We start from the raw sequence: 25,175 nt of genomic DNA, 5'->3' as shown, positions 1-25,175 counted from the left end.
GCGCCTTACAATGGCTTTCTAAGTAATTTGCAACAGCCATTATGCATCTTGCATGAAACTTTAAAATATTTTACCTCAATTATTTCATGTACTTTCTAGTATTAAAAATTCCTAATTAATCTGTCTTAATTTATTTTATATTTATTGCAGTTTATAAATGCACAAGTATATCATGTAAAAAGCAAAGAAAACAATCAGATGCAATCATGTAATAAAACAAAAAATAATGTATTCTTTCATGAATCCTGTTTGCAGAAAGCCAGAAATTATCATAACTATAATAAAATATAATTAATCATCAGAACAGGTGCAGAGCAGAGCTAGGACAATTCACATTACAACCAACATGAAAAACAATATTCAAATTCTGATGTCACCTCAGCAAAATATATCCCTCCACTGCTATTTTGTGAAGTAACACAAACTCCTGCAAAGAAAGAAACATCTAGAACCTTGCCATACCATACAGTCACAGCACTGACTCTCAGGATTCAAATAACAGCAACCTTATGAAAAATGCAGCAATGCAAATACTACACCAGGCCCTAGAACATTAATACATCACCTACGGGAATAACACAGAACAAGCTGGACTACAACAGAGAAACTTCATGAAAGCAACAATACTGCACTTCAGACACACACACACACCCCTGCACACACACCCCTTTACCTAATATACAGGCCAATTCAGTAAAGTCCGCAGGAGAACGGGCGAACGCCCGCTCTCCCGGCGCGCACACAGGCCACTCTCCTGTGCGCGCGATACATTATTTAAATGAGGCCCAGCAGTAGAAACGGGCAAAAGGAGGCGCTAGGGACACTAGCGCATCCCTAGCGCCTCCTTTTTGACAGGAGCAGGGGCTGTCAGCGGGTTTGACAGCCGACGCTCAATTTTACTGGCATCGGTTCTCGAGCCCGCTGACAGCCACGGGCTCGGAAACCAGACACCGGCAAAATTGAGCGTCCGGTTTTCAACCCGACAGCCGCTGGCCAACTTCCAATTATCTTTTTCTTTTTTTTTTTTTTTAACTTTTTTTTACTCTTCGGGACCTCCGACTTAATATCGCCATGATATTAAGTCGGAGGGTGCACAGAAAAGCAGTTTTACTGCTTTTCTGTGCACTTTCCCAGTGCCGGAAGAAATTAGTGCCTACCTTTGGGTAGGCGCTAATTTCTGAAAGTAAAATGTGCGGCTTGGCTGCACATTTTACTTTCTGAATCGCGCGCGAATACCTAATAGGGCCCTCAATATGATTTTTGCATGTTGAGGGCGCTATTAGGTTTGGCGGGTTGGACGCGCGTTTTCCGCCCCTTACTGAATAAGGGGTAAGGGAAAACGCGCGTCCAATGACAGGTTAACGGTGTGCTCCGTCGGAGCGCACTGTACTGTATCGACCTGATAGAAATAAGAGACTACAAATTAGAATCATGCAGATAAAACCAAAATATCCTGAGAAACTAAAGTTTCTGAACAGTGGAATACTGAAAAAAGAGCAACATATAAAAATATAAGAAAGGCACATTCCCAAAGATGGCATATTCAAATTGCTAAAATATATATATATATATATATATATATCTTTTTACCTTTGTTGTCTGATCTTTGTATTTTCTAATCAGTTGGTCCTGGTGTCTTTTTCCCATTTTTCCCTTGTTGCTCATTTCCTAATTCCTTTTCAGTGTCTCTCTTCTCCTACTGTCTTCTTCCCTTCCTCCCTCACACTCAACACACACACACGCTTTCTCTCAGAGACTCCCTCACACACGCAAGCTCTCACTCTCTTCCTACACCCCCCCCCCCACCCGGCTCCCATTCTCACCCACCCACATACACACATTCAAGCTCCCATTCTCACCCACCCACATACACACATTCAAGCTCCCATTCTCACCCACCCACATACACAAATTCAAGCTTCCACACACACAAACAGGCTCTCAAACACACACAGGCTCTCACTCATTCACACAAGCTCACACACATCATGGTTTCCTGTTATCATGCAGTGGTGAGATGAGCTCCACTACGGCCCTGAGGGCCTCTTTTTATCTTCGGGCCGTACGGCCCACCAATCTTCCTGCTTCCCCCCCCCCCCCCCCCCAAATCAGGAAGATCGGTGGGCTGTATGGCAGCAGGCAAGGCCGCAGGTGAAAACCTAACCAGCTGGCAGCAAAAGGAGGAGAGAGTGCCAGTGCTCTCTTCTTTGGCCGCTAGTGGCCCAATGCTTCTCCTGCTGCTGCCGGCCCGCCGCTTCCTCGGGTGTGCATGGCACACCCAATTTGCACCAGGCCTCGCCTTGCAGCTCCAGCGCTCCTCTTCGCTATTGAAGGGATGGGATCCCATGACTGCCTTGCAGCTCCAGCTGTCATCTTTGCCGTCGCAGGGATGGGATCCCGTGACGGCCTTGTAGCTCCAACCCTCCTCTTCGCCATCGCGGGGATGGGATCCCGCGAAGGCATTGCTCTAAAAGGCCTCTTCTGGTTGGGTGGGCTTGGGTCCAGATTGGGTGAGCAGCTGCCTACCCAGGCCCACCTGTTGCTACGCCACCGGAGCAATGACCTTGCATGCATTTTTACCCTTGTGCTTTGCACCAGGTTTCCAAAACGAAAGCGCATGCATTTACTTTCACTTTGAAACTTGCCATTGTCACTGCCATCCACTTTTTCTGTGGGGAAGTTTTTGCTGGAAAAGTACATGCAAAAGATTTGAAAATACTGTCTGCACACGCACTTTTTCCTCCCTGACCAAAGCTTGCCCCCTTCCCCCATGTGTTAATGCCTCCTCTCGATGTGGCTGAAAGCTGATGTGTCTTGGAAGGAGGTGCAGACTTGTATAGCCACGTTGAGGGATGGCAGTTTTAGACAGCCCATGAATGCGGGTAAAACCCTTTTGAAAATTGCTCCTTTTCTCTAATGCTGGCTGTTTCTTCCATCTAAGCAAGGAATTATAGACTCCCTTTTCCTTTTCAGAGCCATATTGCAACAAACGTTTTACGCATCAAACCTCTTACCTTATACAGATTTTATCTTTATAAATGCTGTCAGAAGTTTTGTGGGGGAAGGTGGTGCAGGCGACTTGGAATTCAGATAGGAGTGGAAATGCTCGCTGATTGTCAGTCTTTAAATTGAAGGGGATTGTGAAGCCATTAGCACTGGAAGAGTCCCCCTTTGGCGATTCACACATTTCTGAATGATGCAAAGGTTGGAAATACAGCTAATAACAAGGAGTAATGGTCCCAACTTGGGAGATTGAGCTGCTGGCCAGGAACAGCAATTGAATACTGACAATATGTAAAATAGGATGTAGCAATAAGTGATGCAGTAATGCACGTGGTCATCCACATTCTGCACGCTGCCCATAGCAGATATGTTTCAGGAACGTGTGTTAGAGGAGCTTTGCTTATTATACAGCCTTTAGCTTCCAACGTGTAATTTTATTATCAGAGTGCACTATAACCCAGTGTTTTCTCTTGTGCCCCATACTTTCTTCCCTCTTTTTCAGGGCCCCTGAGATTTGTCATTGTACACAAGGGGTGCATTTATTACTTCAAGAGCAGCACATCGGCTTCATCACAGGGTGCCTTTTCATTAAATGGTTACAATAGGTAAGTACTGTGATGAAAGATCATAACACTTACCTGTTTTGCTTTCTTAGTTTATTCATTTGAAGTCTTTTGTGCAGACTGAAAGAGAGGTAAGAGATGGAAGCCCAATTTTTGTTCATTGTACATCAGTAACCACCACAGTAGCACCACATGAAGAATGGCATGTGTCAGCATGCAACACGATCGTGGAGAGTTTTTTGGGATTTTTTTTAAGGTGAGAAGGTGGAATTTAATCACAACACTGGAAATGGCTGCTTTACTCTTCAGAAAATATGTCGAGAGGATCTAGGCTGAAAATGTCTTCAGACTTAACAGTACCAATCGGGGCCCGGCATTCTGTCACTGCAGTATGAAAAATATTTCAGGAGCCACTCCACATAATAAATATAATAGCATTCTAACTTGCAAAGGAGAGCACATCCAGCTGAGTGATACCACTAGTCCACAGGAATTACGAAGGGTAATGTGTGCAGCTTCTTATGCTAGTCTGTGACGATATTCTATGGGGGGGGGGGGGGTCAAGAGGAACTAGCAGGAAATGAAAACCACAGTCAGCACAAAGACAGTCGTGAGCTATATACACAGAAGCGCTGTTTCAATGCTCTATCCTATGTGGAAGCCAGATTGAAAATGATCAAGAATACAAGAATATAGTTGGTGGAAGTGGGGGGTGGGGGGGGGGGATCATGTTCTCTGCTGTAGGGATGAACAGCTCTGATCCTCACGGGCTGGAAACTGGGCCGGCACAACCATTAGGCAGGACGAGGCAGTCACCTAGGGTGCAGTCGGTGCCCACAAGAGCACCGTTTTTGAAATACCAAAGTAGGTTTGAGAGCATTCGCAGAGCACAAACCTAACGAGTGCAACACGGTGGTTTGAGAGAGAGAGAGAGAGAGAGGAGCATTTTCAACTCAGAGGTGGGCTTTTTGGAGGGGGTGGGGGCAATATTACGTTGGCTTGCCTAGGGCACTACAGACCTTTGCACCAGCCCTGGCTGCAAATAAATCTGGTTTTCAAGATATTCACTTTGAATATTCCTAAGATGTATATGCAATCCTTGTTAATTTGCATGTTTTAAAAATCAGATCTGTTTGTGACCCTGAATGATCTGGGTTGGCCATCCTAGCTCCGGTATAGTGCTTTGGTCTGCTTTTCAACTTACTCACAGTTTTTCACTCCAGGTTTAGTCTTTTCACGCCACCTTTTTCAGATTGGACCTGCTAAGCTGCTACACCCTACCACTCTTGTGGCCGCTATGATGCTTTCTAATATGTTGTACCCCACGTTGGGTGAATTCCTTATGCCAAATAAATAAAATAAATAGTTACTGCAGATAAACTGGGAAAACAGACACGTGCCATCCTTGTTCTTGGACTCTAATGAGAGGTAAAGTTGAAAATAAGAAGTTAATTAGGGTGAAGAGAAGTTATTTTTTTAGGAAGAGAGTGATGATGATTATATTTTCCAGGGGTGCAGGGTAGAAAACAGTTGAGGGGACATGATTAGCGAGAGACTTACTAAACATTGAAATGGGTAGGAAGGCAGAAGAAAACAACGGTGGAGGGAAAAGGAGTCCAGGGAAGAGAAATACAGACTTCTAGAAGAAAACAGGTGCAGCTTGGTTACATGAGGACATTGTTTAAAACAGGATTTTATGTTCTGCTAGATGTGATTACCCCAGCTATGCCCCATGTATTTTGCCTGTCTTTATGGTTCATCTTTATTGCTAGTCTATTCTATTTTTTTTTTTTCTGTGTGGTGAATGACTCTGAGAACAGCATGACCAAATTAACTTTAAGAATGAATGGTTCAGCACTGCCAAAAGCGTATGTCTGATTATAGAGAGAGATGAGAGGCAATGCTATTAAAAGAACCAGTGAACGTGGCTGCTTTGTGTGTCCACTTCTACATCACTCACACACACACACACAGCTTACAAGGAACATTACTGAGGAGTAAAGCTAAGGAAATGTTACTTTACAAGAAGGGGTGGTAGACGCATGGAACAGTCTCCCTGTGCAGATGGTGAAGATGAGGACAGTATCAGAATACAAGAAAGCATGGGACAAGAATAGGGGATCACTGAGGGAGAGGAAGCTGAGCAGGAGCTGTAGATGGGCCATGTGGTCTCATTCTGCCATCATGTTCAATGTTTCTACAATGTAAGCTACCTTAAAAACAAAAAATCTACCCCTGCTGTTTGACTGAAGTCCTGTTTGGTTGGAGAAGGTTAGAGGGCAAACGCTGACAAGGAGGAAAATGGGATATTATCCAGGGCGTATGCATTTCTCCAATTATAAAAGATGATATGCTTTGGGGTAGCTTTATCAAAGGACTTTTCCATCGCAAAACCCACTCCATTTTTGCCCCCCTGTATTTTTCCCCTTCAAAATACTGGAATATTTTCACTCATGAACCTGGAGCCAAACCTTTGATGAATCTGCCTTTTCATTCCTTACGCACGTTTACTCCAGGTTTGCAGGTTTCAGTGTGGCACTGGTTATGCTACATTCCATCTGATTGAAAATGAATGAAGCAGCTCTCCGGCCTGTTTATATTGTAAGGAAAGGTGGGCAGGAGAAGAAGCCAAGGGCTTCCTATGTGAACAGCCTCCCTGGTCAGCCAGGTGGGCCCAGGAGGTGGCCATCACTGCGAGGCAGAAGAGAGCAGATCATGAATGGCGGGTTCTGGGTGTGTCTGAGATACGAACGAGAGAGACTTCATAAAACCAGATACGAGTTTTGATAGAGCGATGCATGGAAGATTCAGCTTCTGTTAGAAAAACTACTCGAGGCTAGATTAATAAAACCATATTTTGCTGAGCTTTACCATACATTCCTGGGAAAGTATTAGAGGAAGAAAAATAATTTAAAATCAGAAAAGGTGGAAGGAGCGGGAAGGAGATGTCGCATTTGTGAGATGCCTTTTTGCAGAGACGCGAGGTCAGGGCCTTCAAGGGATTCAGTGAATCCCCAGCCCTGGAATTTTTTCTTTTTTTTAAAAAATTTTTTTTTTTCATCTACACATTTGCAGGATCAATAGAAACAGCAGCCTGAGGCTTCTGGCAGGCTGCATCTCAGAGGGGCCAATAAAAAGGAGGTTTGTGATCAGGTTAGGGGGGGGTCTCATGGGTTGGGACCAATCGTGGGGCTGGAATCAGGCAAGTGACAGCTCAGGCACTGATTGAAGCAGCAGCACAGCATGAGGTAGTAGGCAGGACCTTGCTTTGGCTGGAAGAAGGTCCCACTTTCTACCCTATGTAAAAAAACAGGCCAGCAGGGAGTGTGGAATGGGATCTCTTCAAACTAGGAGCGAGTTTCTGCGCTCATGTAAGTCCAAAGGTAGGAGGATAAGTGGATGTGCTGTACAGCTATTTCTTCTAGGATCTCAGTGCCGGTGTTTGAGCTGACTATGAGTGCCAGTGAGAATAAGGGAGGAGGGGGAGAGGAATCTGTAGAACAAGACTGCTGGAGAATGGCAGGTCTGGGAGGGAAGAAGCAAGACTATTGAGGACTGGGGGGGGAGGGGCTAGGTGGGGAGAAGGGGCTAGGGAACATGACTACTCTGTGTCTGGCTGGGGACAGAGGATTGGGGAGAGGGGATTGGGAGGTCTTGGGGAAAAGGGAATAGGGGGAGGGGCTGCAGAACAAGACTGCTGGGGACTGGCGGGCTGGGTAAGGACGGGGGACTGGGGAGCATGACTTGAGGGGAAGGGGTGTGGAACAAGACTGCTGGGGACTGGCGGGCTGGGTAAGGACGGGGGACTGGGGAGCATGACTTGAGGGGAAGGGGTGTGGAACAAGACTGCTGGGGACTGGGGTCTTGGGTGAGGAGAAAGGACTGTGGAGCATGAGTGCTGGGGACTGTAGGGTCTGGGTGGGGGGAGGGGACTGGGGAGGTCTTGGGGGAAAGAGGAGGAGCTGCAGAACAAGACTGCTGGGGACTGGCAGGCTGGGTAAGGATGGGGGGGACTGGGGAGCATGACTGCTGGGGGGCGGTGATTGAGTGGGGAGAGGGGACTAGGGAGCATTACTTGAGGGGAAGGGGTGTGGTACAAGACTGCTGGGGTCTGGGGAGTATGAGTGCTGGGGACTGTAGGGTCTGGTTGGAGAGAGGGAAATGTGGAGCCATGACTGCTGGGAGCTGGGGAGCAAGATTGTTGGGTACTGCGGGTTCTGGTTAGAGCTGGGGAGCAAGACTGCTGTGGACTGGGGGTGGTCTAGTGGGGAGAGGGGTTTGGGGAACAAGACTGCTGGGGGGACTGGGTGGGGAAAGCAGCTTAGGCACATTTTATTTAAAAATGATTTTACACCACTTTTCCGGCTACAATAACTTGTCCAAAGCGCTGTATGCATGTGTATGAGAGCCAGTGGGGGGAGGGGTACGCTGTGTGATGAGCATTTGTGTGTGAGACAGAGGGAGTGAGTAAAATCATGTGAGCGTGCATGTGAGAGACGATAAAGTTTGTGTGGCCGCCTTCCCCCAATCCATGACAACCTCAGGGTGACTGGGAATCAAAAAATCCCATGTATAGAGAGCAGGAGATTTTTAAAATTCTTATACGTTTCATTATTGGATGTTTTGATGCCTCTGCTCTCTTGAAATATTTTGGGAAATTTATAAACATTTTTCTGAGCTTTAAATTGACTGCTCTAGTCATCAGCTGCCTTGACATATTTATTCTTTTTATTAGCATGCTTTTACTATTATAATTGACCATTTTATATTTCTTGATTTTATTGTTGGTCGCTCTTCCAGTGTTCTGCATGGGTGACCAAGGGGAGGGATTCTGCTAGTGTCTAGTTTCTGAGCAGGGGTCTATAGCAGTCTGGTTTGTTCTCTTTTCAGCAGGAGGTGTATTTGTTTTCAAGAGCCTGTTGTTATTATTGGCAGTGCTACTCTTTCCTGAGTTGGGTGGCAATTGTTTGTTTGAGACCTGGGAATTCGTGTTATGATACAGCACATTTTGTTTCTTGGGGTAACCTGTAGTCTTGGCAGGCTGTGATAGCTTGTATTGGACTGTGTAAGTATTATCCAAAAATACTGTGTGTGGGCTATTGAGACACTGTAATTCTTCTCTTGTGAATTTCTCTGATCTGACATCTGAAGAAGGGACCTATGTAGTTTTAAAAACTTTTGTGCAATATTTTTGCATACAAGTATTTTTTTATTTTACACACATTTTTAGGCAGTCTGGCATGTTCTGTTTCCCTACTAGAAGTTGTATTGGCGTTTAGGGCCCGGTGTAATATTTGCAGTGTTGTCTTTTGATAGATAGGGTTCTTGTTGGTTGAGCATCTCCCAGCCTCCCACCACAGAGACTTCAGCTTGTCTGATTTTCTTTTTTTGAGTCATGTGTCGCTGTTCCAATTATGCAGTCGATTTGTGTAAATAAAGAACATTATATATTCATCAATGTAAAATTTCACAGAACTTTAATTAGAAGGCATTAAAACCACCAGGCAGCATGTCTGGCCAACTTGCCTGTACGCTAATGTCTGTTTTTTCAGAAGTGCAGAGACCTCGTAGCAATTATTGGTCCTCTTCTCGTGGTGATGCACCTCATCCCTTTGGGAGAGAGGTCTGAGCATTTAGGGCCACGTAGAAGGTTTCAGTATGGGTCTCAAAAACCCATGTAGCACCTTTTGGATAATAACCCCAGCTCAATAGAGAAGGCATTGTGAACTGCGAAGGATTTGCCTTTGAGGATTCCACTTGACCGAGGCAACAGTAGATGCAAAATCCATTGCATGGTAACTCGGCCGAAGTGCTCAGCCGTTCTTTGCTGTGCTGCGGCACGTACGGCACAGTGCTTTGTATGCTGCGCTACGGCTTTAATTATCAGTTCCTTTCATCACAAAACAAAAGGATGCAAAATGGGATGGGGGAGGCGGGGAGAATATTTCCTAACAAAATCATTCTGTTATACATGGGACACTCTCCCTCCCCCTCCTTCCCATTGCAACCAATTTCAGAAGCTCTTGCCACCATCCCAGTTCAGAGATGCATTCAGTCTCCCAGGTGATGTATCGCACCCCTAACTGTAGTTGGCAGCAAAAGCCAGGAAAAAAAATAATTTCTCCTTTGTGTTGAGCTTCTGCAGGAACGAGTTCTACTTTAACTGTTTAAGCAGCAAACTGCAAGTCAGGAGAGCACCTGGGATTCAAGAGGTCCGTATTCAGCAGAGTGGTGAATGGACAGTTTGTCTGGTTAACATTAGCCGGGCAAATTGTCACAGATATTCAGTGAAGCATTGCCAATTAGGTGCTCCGTTGAATATGGCCAGATAAATGTATCCAGCTAATTTTAGTACTGCTCTCCGGCATGGCCATACTTAGATAAGTTATCCAGCTTACTATGAATATTGGAGTTAACCACGTACGTTATCTGACTAACTTAAACTCTGCCGTGGAACTTCTCCAGCTTACCCGGTTATCTCTTATCCGGCTAAACAGCTGCATACGTTGGAGGCATTCAGAGCAGCGTGACACTTAAAACCCGTGGTTTTTCTGCCAAGTCCCAGGCTTAGTTGGACAAACGATGTCACTTTACCTTCCCGTGCCTCAATTTATCTTGCTGTAACCAGGCAAATGACAGACTCTGCATTCTTCCTTGCCTCTCTCTTTCTCTCTTTTTGGAAGCTGTCATGCGTTCTGGGTACCAAAACTGGAAGCTAGATTCTCTCTCTCTCTCTCTCTCTCTCTCTCTCAAATGTTCATCGATTAATAATAATTGGATGAAAGTCACCATATAAATGTTAATTATTAATCGTTTAGCAGTATTGTGTGACTTCTGAGAAGGCTAGAAGGATTTTCTTCCTTGTTGTGCCTTTGTTAAAATCTGAAATAGGACCTTGCCCAAAAAATGGAGTAAGTAGTGTGAAACAAAGTAGTCTTGTCCCCAAAAATTTCAGAAGTCAGGAATTTATATAATGCAATAAGAGGTAATTTTCAAAAGCTATTTCCCCATATAAAGTGCACTTACATATGTGAATCCTGTGGACAATTCAATGGCATATATTGTAGCAATTTTCAGAAGTCTAATTATATGGGTACAGTGCATTTACACGTGTAATACCCATTTTAAGCATCTAAATGCTTTTGAAAATCAGGCCCAGAGTTTTCATTTTCATGCAGCAATAATCAGCAAACCACTTGACTGTTCCAAGTACAATATAATTAGATGAAGGCGTCCCCAGAAAAAGGCTGTATTTCGTGCCAGATATCTCGAGGGGGAACAAATAGAGAGATCTTAAACCCTTATTCTTAAATGGATAGAACTTTTCTCCTGTCCTTGCTTTTGCAGTAAGTAGGGCCTTACCTCCTAAAAGATTGAAAAAGGAAGTAAAAGGTAACTTAAAAAACAAATAACAAACCAAAGGATACAATCATGGTGTCCATTTTTGATCATGTGACACTTTAGCCACAGAAATTTTAACTTATTAAATTAGAGAGGCCTATTCTTGTTTTGAATCATGGTAGTAATTGCTGATCCGTGGAAGCAGGGGTGGGAGGGGGGTCCTTAATTGAGTTTTCCATTTGTAATCTGACTTTTAGTTTCAAATCACAGATCACTTTTAGTTTGATTTTTTTAAGTTGGCCTCCATGTACATTTTATGCCATGAAACCATTTTCATTTTGGCTTTGCATTCTATAAAATGGAGTTGTGAATGGAAACCTTAGTTCCTCTCTACCCTCCACGTCACTCCCCTAGCCCTAATTGCCATTGCTGGGGACCAGTCGGCTTGTCTCTTTAAAATGGCAGCATGCTGTGCTTATAAGGGCTGCATTTGCAGTGTGACTTGTTGCTATGACCAAAGGTTTGAAGAGCTTAGTGTACCCACATGCCCAGGGCGTGGGGAGGGGGTAACGCTGAGGGGTGTGTAGGAGCTGCCTTTTCCTGGTCTTTGGAGGATGAGCTGAGGATGTTGTGGCTGAAAAGCTTTCATGGGGCTTCCTGCTGGGTCAGTATCATTTGTTAGTTCAGGAAAAGTATCTGTCTGTGGTTGTCGGAGATTTGACAAAAATATCAATGTACCTGCTCTCCAGGATGGAGGTTAACTAATATCTGTTTAAAACTTAGCGTAGTGACCGGGAGCGGCAAAGCTCTACCTTCTGCACATGACAAGCTGTTCTTATTTTCACAGGGTTATGAGAGCAGCAGAAGAGACAACATCAAATAATGTCTTTCCCTTCAAGATAGTTCATATCAGCAAGAAGCACAGGACTTGGTACTTCTCTGCATCATCAGAAGATGAAAGAAAGGTGAAATAATATCTCTGTCTAATTATATATAAAATAACTTATGGTGGAACTGGTTTAATCAGGACAGAGTTTTACTGAGCCATTTCAACCTAGCCGTCCTCAAATGCTAAAATGCTGGTATGTAAAACTTCAGCAGGAGAAAGTGGCTTTCAGTTTGGGAATTATCTGTAATTCAGAGGCTTTTGTCCCCTGGGGTGCCTGGGCTGGCTGCCCTTATATCACTTGCTGAGCTGTTGTGGAAGCACATGGCTCCCTGGAGGGACTGAGCACCCTCATTTTATTATGTTTTGCTTTTCTTACCAGTGTATTCCCCAAAGCTCTTGCAACCAAAACTAAAAATGAGGTAAGATACAAAGGAAGAATGGACTAATTTTTCACATTCTAATATGCACCCATAAGTCCTGGTAGCTCTCCCAGCGTGCGCACAGGCCACTCTCCTGTGCGCGCAATACAGTATTTTAATTTATTAAAATTAGGGCTGGCGGTAAAAAGAGGCGCTAGGGACACTAGCGCGTCCCTAGCGCCTCTTTTTTTGACAGAAGCGGTGGCTGTCAGCAGGTTTGACAGCCGACGTTTTGCCGGCATCGGTTCTCGAGCCCGCTGACAGCCACGGGTTCGGAAACCAGACGCCGACAAAATTGAGCATCCGGTTTTCGACCCCCGGGCCTATTTCAAATTTTTTTTTTTCTATTTTTTTTTACTTTTTTTTAACTTTCGGTACCTCCGACTTAATATCGGCATGATATTAAGTCTGAGGGTGCACAGAAAAGCAGTTTTTACTGCTTTTCTGTGCACTTTCCCGGTGCCCGGAGAAATTAGCGCCTACCTTTGGGTAGGTGCTAAATTCTGAAAGTAAAATGTGCGGCTTGGCAGCACGTTTTATTTTCTGTATCGCGCTGGAATACCTAATAGGGCCATCAGCACGCATTTGCATGTTGCGGGCGCTATTAGGTTCGGGGGGGGGGGGGTTGGACGCGCGTTTTGGATGCGCTGTTACCCCTTACTGAATAAGGGGTAAAGCTAGCACGTCCAAAACGCGCGTCCAATCACAGGTTAACAGTGTGCTCCGCCGGAGCGCACTGTACTGTATCGGCCTGTGAGAAAGGTACCCTCTCTGTCCTGCAGTGAGATCAGGACAGAGAGGGTACAGGATGGAGTCAAGTTGGGTGAGAAGAGAAATAGAGGAGTATATTATTTTTATTTACAAGTAATATATGTAATCTACATATTGGGGTGGCAGTAATTCAGGGATGCTAAAACTGGTCCTTGATGGGGGGGAGGGCAGTCATTTGGGTTTTCAGGATATCCCTAATGAAATTTAAGATTTATTTGCATACACTGCTTCCGATTTGTATGCAGATATTTCTCATGCATATTTATTAGGGATGTCCTAAAACCTGATTGGCTGGGGGGGGGAGGGGCTGAGGACCAATTTGAGCACCCCCTACACTGATGGCCCCTCTGACTTACAGAGAAACAGTCATTGGGTATTCTCCAGCTGGACGGAAACAGTTTAGGTTTAGTGCTTGTTCAGTATCCCTGCAAGGTTTCTACAGAATAGGTTTTGGAAACTATTTTAAATTAGTTTCAGTAGTGCTTTATGGTCTCTGAACAAAATTTCATCGAAGTTCACTTTTTAATTCGATCAGCAACAGTTCTTGAAACCAGCCATTGCAGGCTCTATATAATAGAATAAAATAGTGTGGAGCACCTTAGCTAGAAAAAAAGCTCTTTTTAAGAAAATAAAAAAGGCCATTGTAAAATAACAGGAGAAGGACAGTAATGAGGTGGAGGTGACTTGGTGGAGAATTCAAGGTTAATTTTGAACCTTGTCATGAAAGAAGTCAGCCATAGTCTTGGGAGTAAGGTGGAGGCCGCTTAAGGAGAGCTTTGGTTCTAGTGATGCTGGGACCAGGTGTGCTTGGGACCCCCTTCGCTATGTACCTGAATGTCTGTCTGTGTCGCTCTTACTGTATGAATTCCTTATATCAGAAAGCAGTTTGCTAGCCTATGTGAAATGAATCAACTTCCAAATGATGCCAGTATCCTTATTACCAAAAACCCACTATTACAATTTTGCACTAATTTGTACCCTCAATAGGGAGGCCATGGGTCACAGGGCTCATGCCCTGAATCTGTTAGCCAGTGCTCCAAATCTCAAATAGCTGCTGTTTGCTTTTCTACAGGAAACCAGCTGGGAGGGGCTGGAAAGAGGAGCAAAGCAATTGTTTTCTTCTCTTTAGTGTCTACTTTTAAATTCACCTCCTCCCTATCTGTCCTCACAGGAGGGGGAGGGAGTGAGAGAGATTGAGCTGACACTGCAGACAGCATGTGGGGAGAAACTGGAGCAGAGGTGCTGGATAAGGGAGCAGCGCAATTGTTTTTCTGTTCTGCTGTGTCCTGTGCTCTAGTCTAATACCCTCCCACCCCTTGTTTTAAGCACTGAGGAGGGACTGGAACAGACAGACACAGCCTGTGATCCTAGGATTCAGCTAGGGCAGAGTGGGAGAGGAGGAAGGAGCCATTCTAGACAAGAGCACAAGGAGGGAGCTGTAAGTGATTGATGGGGAGGAGGTAAATGCTGAAAAGAAGTAAGGTGAAGAGGGGTGAATACCTGTTGGTGTGAGGGGGGGATGATGGGAGAGGATAAATGTTGGGGGTAGATGAATGCTGCAGGATGCACAGGAAGAGAAGATGAATGCAGTAATCTCTCCATCTCATTGAAATCAGCCATGTAAATTGTATGAGGCGATGAGAGAACCAGGGTATGGGATACATAAGGATCATATAGGATGAGGGACTGTGTGTGTGGGAGGGAGGGCAGGTGCAGAGGCCCAATACATAGGGAGGGGGAGCAAAAGAGAAGAAGAGAAAACTGGGAAGAGAATATGGTGAAAGAAAGCAAGAGGTGATGATAGTGGATGTGTGAGAGAGAGATCCAGAGGTGTAATGGGAGGGGGGTGGGGGGAAGAGAGAGTCAGATATAGGCTGAAGGGTTTAAAAGAGAGAGAGGGATGTTGGGATGATTTGAAATGTGAGAGCTGTAATGGGTGATGGGAAGCATGTATGATAGAGAGCCAGAGGGGATATTGGGAAGGGGAGAATATGCAAAGGGACAACTGGAGGTGAGCATAATGGGGAGACAAACTGGAGGAGATGGAAGGCAGTGAGAGGAGGTGAGTAAAATGAAATGGTTGAGAGAGGGTGGGGTGGTGGGGAGTGGTGTGAGAAGAGGTACCTATTGGGGGAGAAGGGAGCCATACAGAAGAAAATTGATAGAGGGAGCAACCCTGTGAGAGGAAGATAGAAAGTGAAAGCAGCAATGGAGAGGACAGCTGGGGAAGTGATAGGTTGGGACAGGAGAACTGGTGAGAGATGAAGGATAGGAGTGAGGGAGAAGGAGGAATGAAATCCAGGTGTGAAAGAGTAATGTGGTGATGATGCAAGAGAGAGATTTAGAGGAGAGAGAAATTAAGGGAAGGGGAGGCAGTGATAGGAGAGAGAGAAGAAATTAAAATGGAAAGGAGAATCTGGAAAAGGAGTTAGGAAAATACAGATGAGGATATCAAGAAAAAGAGACATGGAACAATAGAAGAGAAACCCCACCCACATAACAAAGGTAGAAAAATCATTTTATTTTCTGTCTGACTGAAATATGTAACACAGTGATCTAGTAGCAGTACATGGCTTCTAGAGCAAACTGGATTCTCCGCAGACTGTGATATTTTTGATCAATGTAAATATTATCCAAAATAATATGTCTGATATGACATCTGAAGAAGGGGTCATTGTGGTTTCAACAGTTTGTGTACATTATTTTTAGGTAATTCATATGCCGATCCCAAAAACAGTTTTGGAATCTGCCTAGAATCCCATAATTGGAATGTAATTTTCAATGTTAAGTTATTGTATATTCTACATAAAATGTATTTGTTATATGGAGACAGGGCTAGAATTAAGAATTCTGCAGAGTGTCAAGGTGGTGGTGCCCACCTTTGAAGCTGTGCCAGAATATGGTCCTAAAGCAAGCAGAAGCAGGCTCCTCTTTGGCTTATACATTAGGATCCTTCAAAATGTTTGGTGATACATGCAAATCCCTACCATAGTTCCCTCTAAGCTCAGTGTGTGAGTGATCGCTCATACATTTCGGAGCATTGTTCACAGATTTTACATGGTCGTTCACATACTTGTTTTCTTTGTGCTATATACAGAAATGCAACGCTAATACTGATGCTCAAAGGTTATTGGTTTAAAAAAAAATGTTGCTCACATGAAAAAAATTTGCATGCACCTAGTCACTCCTTTGAGGGAACATTGATCCCTACCCCTGAATCTTCTCCAGTTCCAGCATCACTAGATACAGCAATCTAATTATCGCTCTATAATTGTTGGGGATTGCAGAGTTAGGCTTCCTAGAATGCAAATTAAGAAATATTAGCACATAAAATCCAAAAAACCTACAGGTGAGTAACCAAAGCACCAGTATGAACATTGTAAACCCATCTAAGCACGGCTGTCACATTCTACAATCTTAAATCTGGCAGGGCAAGGCCCTTCTTTTCTCTATTTATTGCTAATTCAGCATAGCTAATTCTTGCCCCTTTAACATGCCAAATAAAACTCTCCACCATAGATGTAAAAAACTTTTCATCCAGATAAGAAATGTTTGAATAGCATACAGAATCTTTGGCACTACCACCATCTTAACTACTGCTGCTCTACCAAGCAAGGACAGTGGAAGATCCTTCCACTTGGGGAGCAGTTGCTGAATGGATCCAAACTTATTCTGAATATTTAGCTTATACATGGTGTGAAAATCAAGTTAAATATATTCCCAAATATTTTAGGACACTGCCCATTTCAAAGGGAGCTAACCCTCCCAAGTGCAAATGCAATGAATTGGAAAACGGCAAAATCTCCGACTTTTCAAAATTTATATTTAGGCCTGAAAATTTCCCAAATTGTTCTATTAACTATATGAGTTTGGGAATTGTCTTGCAAAAGTCAGCATATCATCTGCAAACAAACCAATGTGCAACTTAACAGATCCCAGTTTAATTCCCACTGTATTTTGAAAGTTCCTGATTTTTCATTGTTAAGGGTGCCAGCGACAAATTTAAAAAGCAAGGATAGCCTTGCCTCATCACCCCCCCCCCCCCCCCCACTGCAAGCAGAATTATCTTGATGATTTACCATTAATAAGTAATCCTGCAGCAGGGTTAGTGTATAAAAGATGTATTCTAAATTTACCAAGACCCCAAAAGAGATATTACCAACTAAAATGCTGTTACTCTGTAATTTTTCAGAACCTCTAATTTCACTAGTAAAAAAAAAACTAAACAAAATTAAAATGGTTGTAGAGCCACTCTTTGCTTCTGTTTGAGAGTGGTTGTATAAGCAAGGACAGTGCAAAGAGTATTTGACGCCCTAGGTGAAGCTTCAGCCATGCACCCCATCCCCATCTTACCTATTGGAAGCAGCTCCAGCACAGTTCTCCCTTCTATGGCAATATTGGCTTTCCTATCTAGGCCTTGTGCTAGTAGGATTTCGCCACCCCCAAAACGTTTGGTGCCCTAGGCAACCGCCTGGCTTGCCTAATGGAAGCACCAGCCCTGCACGTAAGGACATGAACTCGAGTGGTGATGAGTAGGTTGTACTGGAATATTTGTGGAAATCCAGTAATTCTGGGGGTTTACAAATTGCATATTTTTGAAGAAGCATGGATATCTAATGTTTAATGTCTTGATGAAATTATCACTTTTAGAAATGGATGTTATCACTAAGGAAGGAAATAGATTACTACCATGAAAAGAAGGAAACTGTGACAGATTTAAGGTAAGCACCTACTCTTTTTTTTTTTTTCATTATTTTGTTTCCTCATTTTGCCTGTACACGGAAACCCAGTAATAAAGTGTTTTCTGTGCTTTGCGTCAAAAATGATTTATGATTTAAACAATGTCAAACAATAACTAAACTCATTTTATTTTTTTATTTTTGAAAAGCATTAAACCTTGAGAGGCTGTTTTAGCCAAACGTTATTGTACTAATGAGATCAGAAGATGCTGACATTCAACAACTTGACATAAAAATACCATTGAAACCACAAGTAAATATAGGTTTTTTTTTAATTATTATTTTTTTTTAACAGTTAAACATTCATTTAAAGCCTTAATGCCCAGCTGGTATTCCTTAACTGTACACAGTAATGTATAAGTGTAGGGACTTTCATTTTCAGTTTTTATTTTATTTTTCTCAGAAAATATATCCATTTATTACAAGAAAAGTGGAAGAAAATCTGTGGAAAAAAAATTTCCATTTTTTTTTCTCTGACTGTTTTTTTTCCCTTCATTTTTGTTATAAGAAGCACTGATACATTGCCAGGAAAAATACAATAAAAACTGGAAACTAACGTCCCTAAATACTGTGTCGTATGCTTACCAGTAAAGCGTCAGCCCTAGAGCTGCACAGCTGGCGAGGGGAAAGTCTCGCTATTTATTTGTATTATTTATAGGATAGTTTTCAAAGAGCGGGTAAAGCAGTGCTTCCTCCGTGGTAAATTGCCCTCCCTGTGTGTGAGTAAAGTGATTTAGTGCTGCTGCACATATAAGTTTACCCATTTGGTGAAGAAGCATTCTTGAGGAGAGCAGGGTTGGTGAGGGGCTTTGCACACTCTTACATTTACAAATTTATGTGCAGATTTTCTCAGAAAAGCTACCTGAAACAGCCCAGCAGGTGTAAAATGTGTACGGGTAGTTTTCATGAGATCATTTTCAAAGTGAAAGTATGAAGATACTGTCACTTTGAAAATTAGTGCAAGATTTGCCGGTAAAAAAATAACCACAGACTTCATGCTTATGTGGCCAGATTATCCCCATGGGGGCTAATTTTGTAACAGTCTGTATAAATTAGGTGGCAAATATGCTTATAAATTCCACCAATTTTCAAAGTGAAAGCATATGCATATTTTCCCTTTTGAAATTTATCCCATCAAAACAACCCTCACATGATTACACCTGCTAAATTATGCAAATGCCTCCACTGAATCCCAGTAAACTTGCGTGCAAACATGACAGGCATGCATACGTTTACCCGCATATCAGGTGGGCAATTTTATAACTGGCCATTTCTACAGGTAAAGCACTGTTTTACCCGTGAAAATGCCTTTGCAAATTACCCTCGCTGAGGTAGATCTTTAGAAAGTACGCGCAACCGGCGCGAACAAAAGTACGCCGGATTTTATAAGATACGCACGTAGCCACGCGTACCTTATAAAATCCGGGGTCGGCGCGCGCAAAGCTGCGCAAAATCGGCAGCCTGCGGGCGCCAAGCCGCACAGCCTACGAAATCGGAGCGGCCTCGGAGGGAACTTTCCTTCCACGTCCCCCCACCTTCCCCTACCTAACCCACCCCCCGGCCCTACCTAAATCCCCCCCCCCCCCCTACCTTTGGGCAAGTTACACCTGCTTGAAGCAGGAGTAACTTGCGCACGCCGCCTCGCATCCCCCAGCACAGGCCGCAGTGCCGGGGGACTCGGGACCGCCCTCCCGGCCCGCCCCCGGACACGCCCCCTCCCGCCCCTTTTACGAAGCCCCAGGACTTACGCGCGTCCCGGGGCTTTGCGGGAGCCGGCGGCCTTTGCAAAATAGGGAGGATTTATGCGCGCAGGGCTTTCCCATCCAATACCTAGCCAACATCAAGTGTGCTCAGAATTTGCCACTAGTGAGTAGTTTTGCAGTGAGTACAATCTCAAAAAGCCACACTTCAATACTTTCATCATCTTAACCTCACATTTTTAAGCCTGTGTTCCATGTGATTCCGTGGTGTCCAAGGTGTAGAGTTCTATTAGCCATATTGTTCCTGGAGAAAAGTGGCTTCTTTTGTAGATTGTGATAATTTTTTAAAGGACCAACAAAAAAACATGTTATCGTATATGAACTTTTGAGATCAGACAGACCTTGTTTTTATATGTGACTGTGGAGCTGGAGAAGGAAGCTTTTATATAGCATCTAGAGAATGTTGTAGTGGAACTTCCAAAATAAGGATCATCAGGAAGTATTCAAAGCAATCCAGATTAGCATCAATCATAGGCAATCAGCAGAATCTTATTATTTAGGGGCCGATGCAATAAATGTGCGTAGAAAGCGGGCACTGAACAGTCAGCGCCCGCTTTCTTAATGCGCCCCCAAGGGGAGCGCCATGCAATATTTAAATTAGGGGCTCACATTAGCTTGCGCGCCCCTAGCATCTCCTTGCTAACGTGACCCCGATTGGTTTTCCTAACTCGGCCGTCGTCCGGTTAGGTGCATTGACGTGCATGGATCACTTACCAGCAAATCAATAAAGTAGTATAATTTATTCAGTGCAACAAATGTCCCAGTAAATAATATGCAAGAGAAACTATATAGGTCCTCCAAACCAGGATGAACTTCCTCTGTTTTCATTATATCCATCTCAACATTAGCACTTTTTTTGTAACCAAAATATCATTCTCTAATTTTTCTATACTACTGCTTATATACAATTTTTCAAACACTGAGGAAAAACAGACATGGAATACTTTCATCGCTAACATCTAAAAATTTGGGAACTGAGCCAAAACATTGGATCCATGATTCACTTGCAGGGTGATCCAGTACCGAGCGGTAGGAAGAGCTGCGTTAGTGCCTACGGCACCCGCGGTTACCGCCCGCACAGTGCAGCTCACCTACCGCTCGATCCTGAAGCCTAATTATATGTAAATGTAAGCCGCGTCCAAAAAGCCTTAGGCCCGCGCAACCCAGGATACTGGATAGAGCGCCTATACAGGATCCTGGGTGCGCGGGGCTAAGGCTTCACGCCACGCTGGTATCTGTCATTTCAAATGGAAATGACAGATACCAGAAGTCGGGACTGCCAGTCCCCCTCCCCTCCTCCCGAAGCAGGGCGCGAAAAGCAGCCTTGCTCCGGGAGGAGGGGAGAAGAGACACTGACAGTGGCGAAGCTTTCCCCCAGCCCGAACCTGACCCGGACCCCCAACCCCCAACCGGACCCGGCCTGACCGCTGTCAGTCTGTTCTCCCTCCTCCCGGAGCAAGGCTGCTTTTCGCGCCCTGCTCCGGGAGAGGGGAGAAGATGACAGCGGCAAAACTGAGCGGCAAAGCCCGAACCCGACCCGGCGAAGCCCGAACCCGACCGGACCCCCAACCCGGACCCGACAAGCGACGAAACTGAGCGGCGAAACTAAAAAAAAAAGAAAAGCAATTTTTTTTTTTTCCAAAATTGACAATTTGGGGTTTTTTTCCAAAAGCGACTTACTTTTGGGATCTGTCAAGATCCCAAAAGTAAGTCGCTTTTGGACGCAAGCAAAACTTACTTTTTGCAGCCATCGTCAGTAACACGACCTGGCTCCGTAGCTCCTCCCGAAGACAAAGATGGCCGCCTGCACGGGGAAAGCGTACAATTGGCCACTGAAGACGTGACGTCACGATGTCACGTCTTCAGCGGCCAATTGCACGCTTTCCCCGTGCAGGCGGCCATCTTTGTCTTCGGGAGGAGCTACGGAGCCAGGTCGTGTTACTGACGATGGCTGCAAAAAGTAAGTTTTGCCGGTGCACCCACGATCGCGGCCGGGGCAGGTGAGCAGGGGCTGGGGGAAAGCTTGCCACCTACCCTTACCCATGTCTCTACCGCCTGGGTCAGGGTAGGCGGTAAGTTTGCAGGTTAAACGCGCGACAAAACGGCAGGGAAAGGTAGCGTTAGTCGGGGCGCGGGTTACGGGATGCTAGGGGAATAGCTAATTGGCTCGTTTGCATGCAATATCGAGCTAATTCGCTCGTTTGCATGCAATATGCATGCCGCGGGCGGAAGGGGTTACCCGGGGAATTTAGGACGCGGTAGGAGTAGGTTAAAGGGGATTCGGGATCGCAGGAAGGGCTAACGCGGCCGGAACGTGAGTTAAAAGTGGCTTAGGAGCAGGGTAAACGCGGCCGCACTTTACAGGATAGGCCTGTATGGGAGCCTCTAATACTTCCTTGTTTCATTTCTATGATGAGATGTTACCTCAACACCATGTTCACAAGAATTCTAACATCTTCAGTGACTAAGAATCTGCTGATTGAATTAGCACTAATTACAAGCAGTTTCCTCTAAACATGTATTGAGAGAAATCCTTGTGATGATTAGATAACTCTGCAGTGTTCAAAACATTTTGTGGTATGTACCGGTATGTACATTTTGTGGTAACTGAATGTAATCTGCTTTGAAATGCCGAAAAGTGGAATATAAATAAATAAATAAGGCAATCCAAGAGCCCATTGGAAACATGTCTGGGGAGGCTCAGGGTCCATTCTCAGAACTGACTTATGTTCCCTGGACTATCAGAGGCTGAATATATTATGGACCAGTTTTTACAGCACACAGGAGGATATCCCAGACATTGCACAACAGCAACACCTACTGACTAGCTCAAGAGCATTCATGTACTGGCTTCTGAAGAGAGCTGTGGTTCTCTGTTATTGCAATTATTGGGCTACACAATGAGGCTAGAAATCCATAGGCCAGCCCCCTATGAGACTGCTGCCTAGTCACATGTGGCCAAAGAGCACTGCAATCAAAACAATTTATGACACTCCCTCTCCCTTTTCCTGGTACATTCTGTTCCATCAGGAATCTTCAATATTGTCCCTGTAGCACTCTGAGAGCAGCTTCTCAGAATGATTGGTATCAAACTTGGGCCTTCTGCTTGAGATCAAAATATTATTATTGAACTATCAAGTCCACCTTCTGCAAGTGGTCTGTGCTCCAAAACTTAAGGAAAAGTACTTGCCTAAAATATCTAACCTTTTTCCCTAAGGGTCTGGATCCCGTCTATTCAATAGAATTAGATTCTGCTCTACCTATATATATAATGTATGTATATATCTTAAAATGGAACAAGATCAAAAACAAGTTACAGTGGGGAGAAGGGGAAAAGAACCTATTTTTTTTAATTTATTTTATTTTTTCCTGTAGTGATTCAGACTCTGATGCTGATAGTTTTTATGGGTCAGTGGAACGCCCAGTTGATATCAAGTATGTTCACAATCCAGTCGAGACGGAAGGTGAGAAATACCTTTATTTCCACATCAGTTTGGCCATAAACTGACTTCACCACACCATACGCTGTAATGTAATGTGTTTAGAGCCAAAAAAAAGGAATTCTCATAAAAATGAAGTGTGTAACAAACCTTATAAATATTTCAGCATTGCCCTTCTTTGTTACTGTGTGTAGTTTAAGGTTGGAATTTAATTTTGAGTTTATAATTGTGTGTGATGGGAAGTAGACTGAGAATTTGCATGGGTCACTTGCTGGAACTAAAAAGGTGTGAAAACTGGTTCCTGGGCAAGTAGCCATTGGTGTTTGATTCTCACTACCTAGCCACATTTTTTTTATATGCAGTTTGTTACCCCCATTAGGAGAAAAATCTTCAAAATAAGTCAATTAGTGATTTAGAACATGCAATTAACCCTGATTTTAGTAATTGTCCAGTTTTGTTCCTATTGCTGGTCATTAACAAATTAACCTTAAACACACACCCAATAAATTTAAAAAAAACTCTTAGATTTAATCATAGCAAGGCTGTTATTCAGCGCCATTTGTCCTCCATGAGAGATTCTTCAAGAAATTAAAAAAAAATCATGGGATAGGAGGCAGCATCCTATTGTGGATTGATAACGGGTTAAAACACAGGGAAACAAGGGTAGGACTAAATGGTCAGTTTTCCAAATGGAGAAAGGTCATTAGTAGAGTACCACAGGATTCTGTATAGGGATTCCTGCTGTTTTAACATATTAATAAGTCAACAAATGAAGTGATCTGATTTGCAGATGACATGAAATTATTCCAAGTTGTTAAAAGAGCAGTGGATGGTGAGAAACCGCAGAAAGACCTTGCAAGACTAAGAAACTGGGCATCTGAATGGCGGATGATATTTAAAGTGGAAAAGTGCAGAGTGATGCACTTAAGAAAAAAATAATCCAACTATAGGTACACAATACTGGGTTCCATAGTAAGAGTCGCCAACCAACAAAAAGGTCTTGAGAGTTCTTGTGGACAATCCATTGAAATCCTCAGCTCAGTGCATGACAGTGGTAAAAAAAAAAAAAAAACAAATAGAATGTTAGGTATTATTTGAAAAGGAATGGAGAATAAAACAGAAAAATGTCATATTGGCTCTGTAGCAATCCATGATATCACTGCAATTTGAGTAGTGTGTGCAATTCTAGTTGTCCATCTGAAAAGACATAGCAGAACTAGAAAAAATGCAGAGAAGGGCAACAAAAATGATAGAGAATGGAATGACTCCCATGTGAAGAGAGGCTACAAAGGTTAAGGCGCTTCAGCTTGGAAAAGCAACAACTGAGAGGGGGGACATTATAGAGATTTATAAAATCATGAGTGGGATGGAACAGGTAAATAAAGGATGGTTATTTACCCTTTTAAATAATACTAAAACAAGGGGACACTCCATGAAACTAACAATTAGCAGATTTTAAACAAATTGTGGAAAGTACTTTTTCACTCAATGTACATCAAGCTGTGGAGTCTGTTGCCAGAGGGACGTGATCAAGGCAACTAGTGCAGTGGGGTCTAAAAGAGGTTTGAACAGGTTCTTAGAAGGAAAAGTCCATAAAATATTATTAGCTAGGTAGACTAGGGAAAGCCATTGCTAATCCTGGGAGTAAGTAATTTTTTAATCTGCTAGTAGTTGTGACCCAGATTGGCCACTGTTGCTGGGCTCAATGGACTTTGGTTTAACTTAGCATGGCATTTCTTATGTTCTTTTGTACTATTTTCTATTATGCTGCTATTATAGGAAGCTACTAAAGTTGGTCAAACAGCATCATGACTATTTTGTTCTATAATCCATCTTCTATAGCAGTGGTCCCCAACCTTTTTTGCACCAGGGACCGGCTTCAAGCAAGACCATTTTTCCATGGCCCGGCAGGGCAGGGTGGGGTGGGGCAGGGGCGGGGATTTGGTCATATGGGGGCGGGGTTATGGAGGGGGTTGGATTTTAGTGCACACTTATCATTTAATTATGACATTTATAATGTGAATGTGACTCAACTCACCATAGGTTCTCACATGCATGACACACTGACCCATGATCGTCATGGGGCTAGATGTAAAAGTACAGTTTGCATCCACGGGAACCCCCCTGACCCACAATAATGGATGTAAAGCAGAATTATGACATTCCCCATACAACTTACCCTACAAAAAAGATATTCTGGTTCTGGTGTCATCTCAGTAACAGCAACTCCTTCTACTTCCAGGCTCAATA

At 43.8% G+C, this 25,175-nt stretch overlaps 1 protein-coding gene across 3 annotated transcripts in view; it reads left to right on the top strand.

The window, feature by feature from the left end:
• The window catches only part of SH3BP2 (SH3 domain binding protein 2), a 212,575-nt gene that overhangs the window by 142,742 nt on the left and 44,658 nt on the right, over positions 1-25,175 (top strand). For all 3 annotated transcript variants that reach the window (XM_029592104.1, XM_029592093.1, XM_029592083.1), the window contains exons 3-6: positions 3,506-3,608; positions 11,755-11,872; positions 17,637-17,707; positions 22,861-22,949. In XM_029592104.1, the coding sequence (XP_029447964.1) occupies positions 3,506-3,608; positions 11,755-11,872; positions 17,637-17,707; positions 22,861-22,949 (381 nt within the window). The remainder of the gene's footprint in view (positions 1-3,505; positions 3,609-11,754; positions 11,873-17,636; positions 17,708-22,860; positions 22,950-25,175) is intronic.

The sequence above is a fragment of the Rhinatrema bivittatum genome, chromosome 1, assembly GCF_901001135.1.
Source record: "Rhinatrema bivittatum chromosome 1, aRhiBiv1.1, whole genome shotgun sequence".
Lineage (NCBI taxonomy): Eukaryota > Metazoa > Chordata > Amphibia > Gymnophiona > Rhinatrematidae > Rhinatrema > Rhinatrema bivittatum.
The sequence above is the reverse complement of the archived record's forward strand: the minus strand, read 5'-3'. Positions and strand labels throughout refer to the sequence as shown.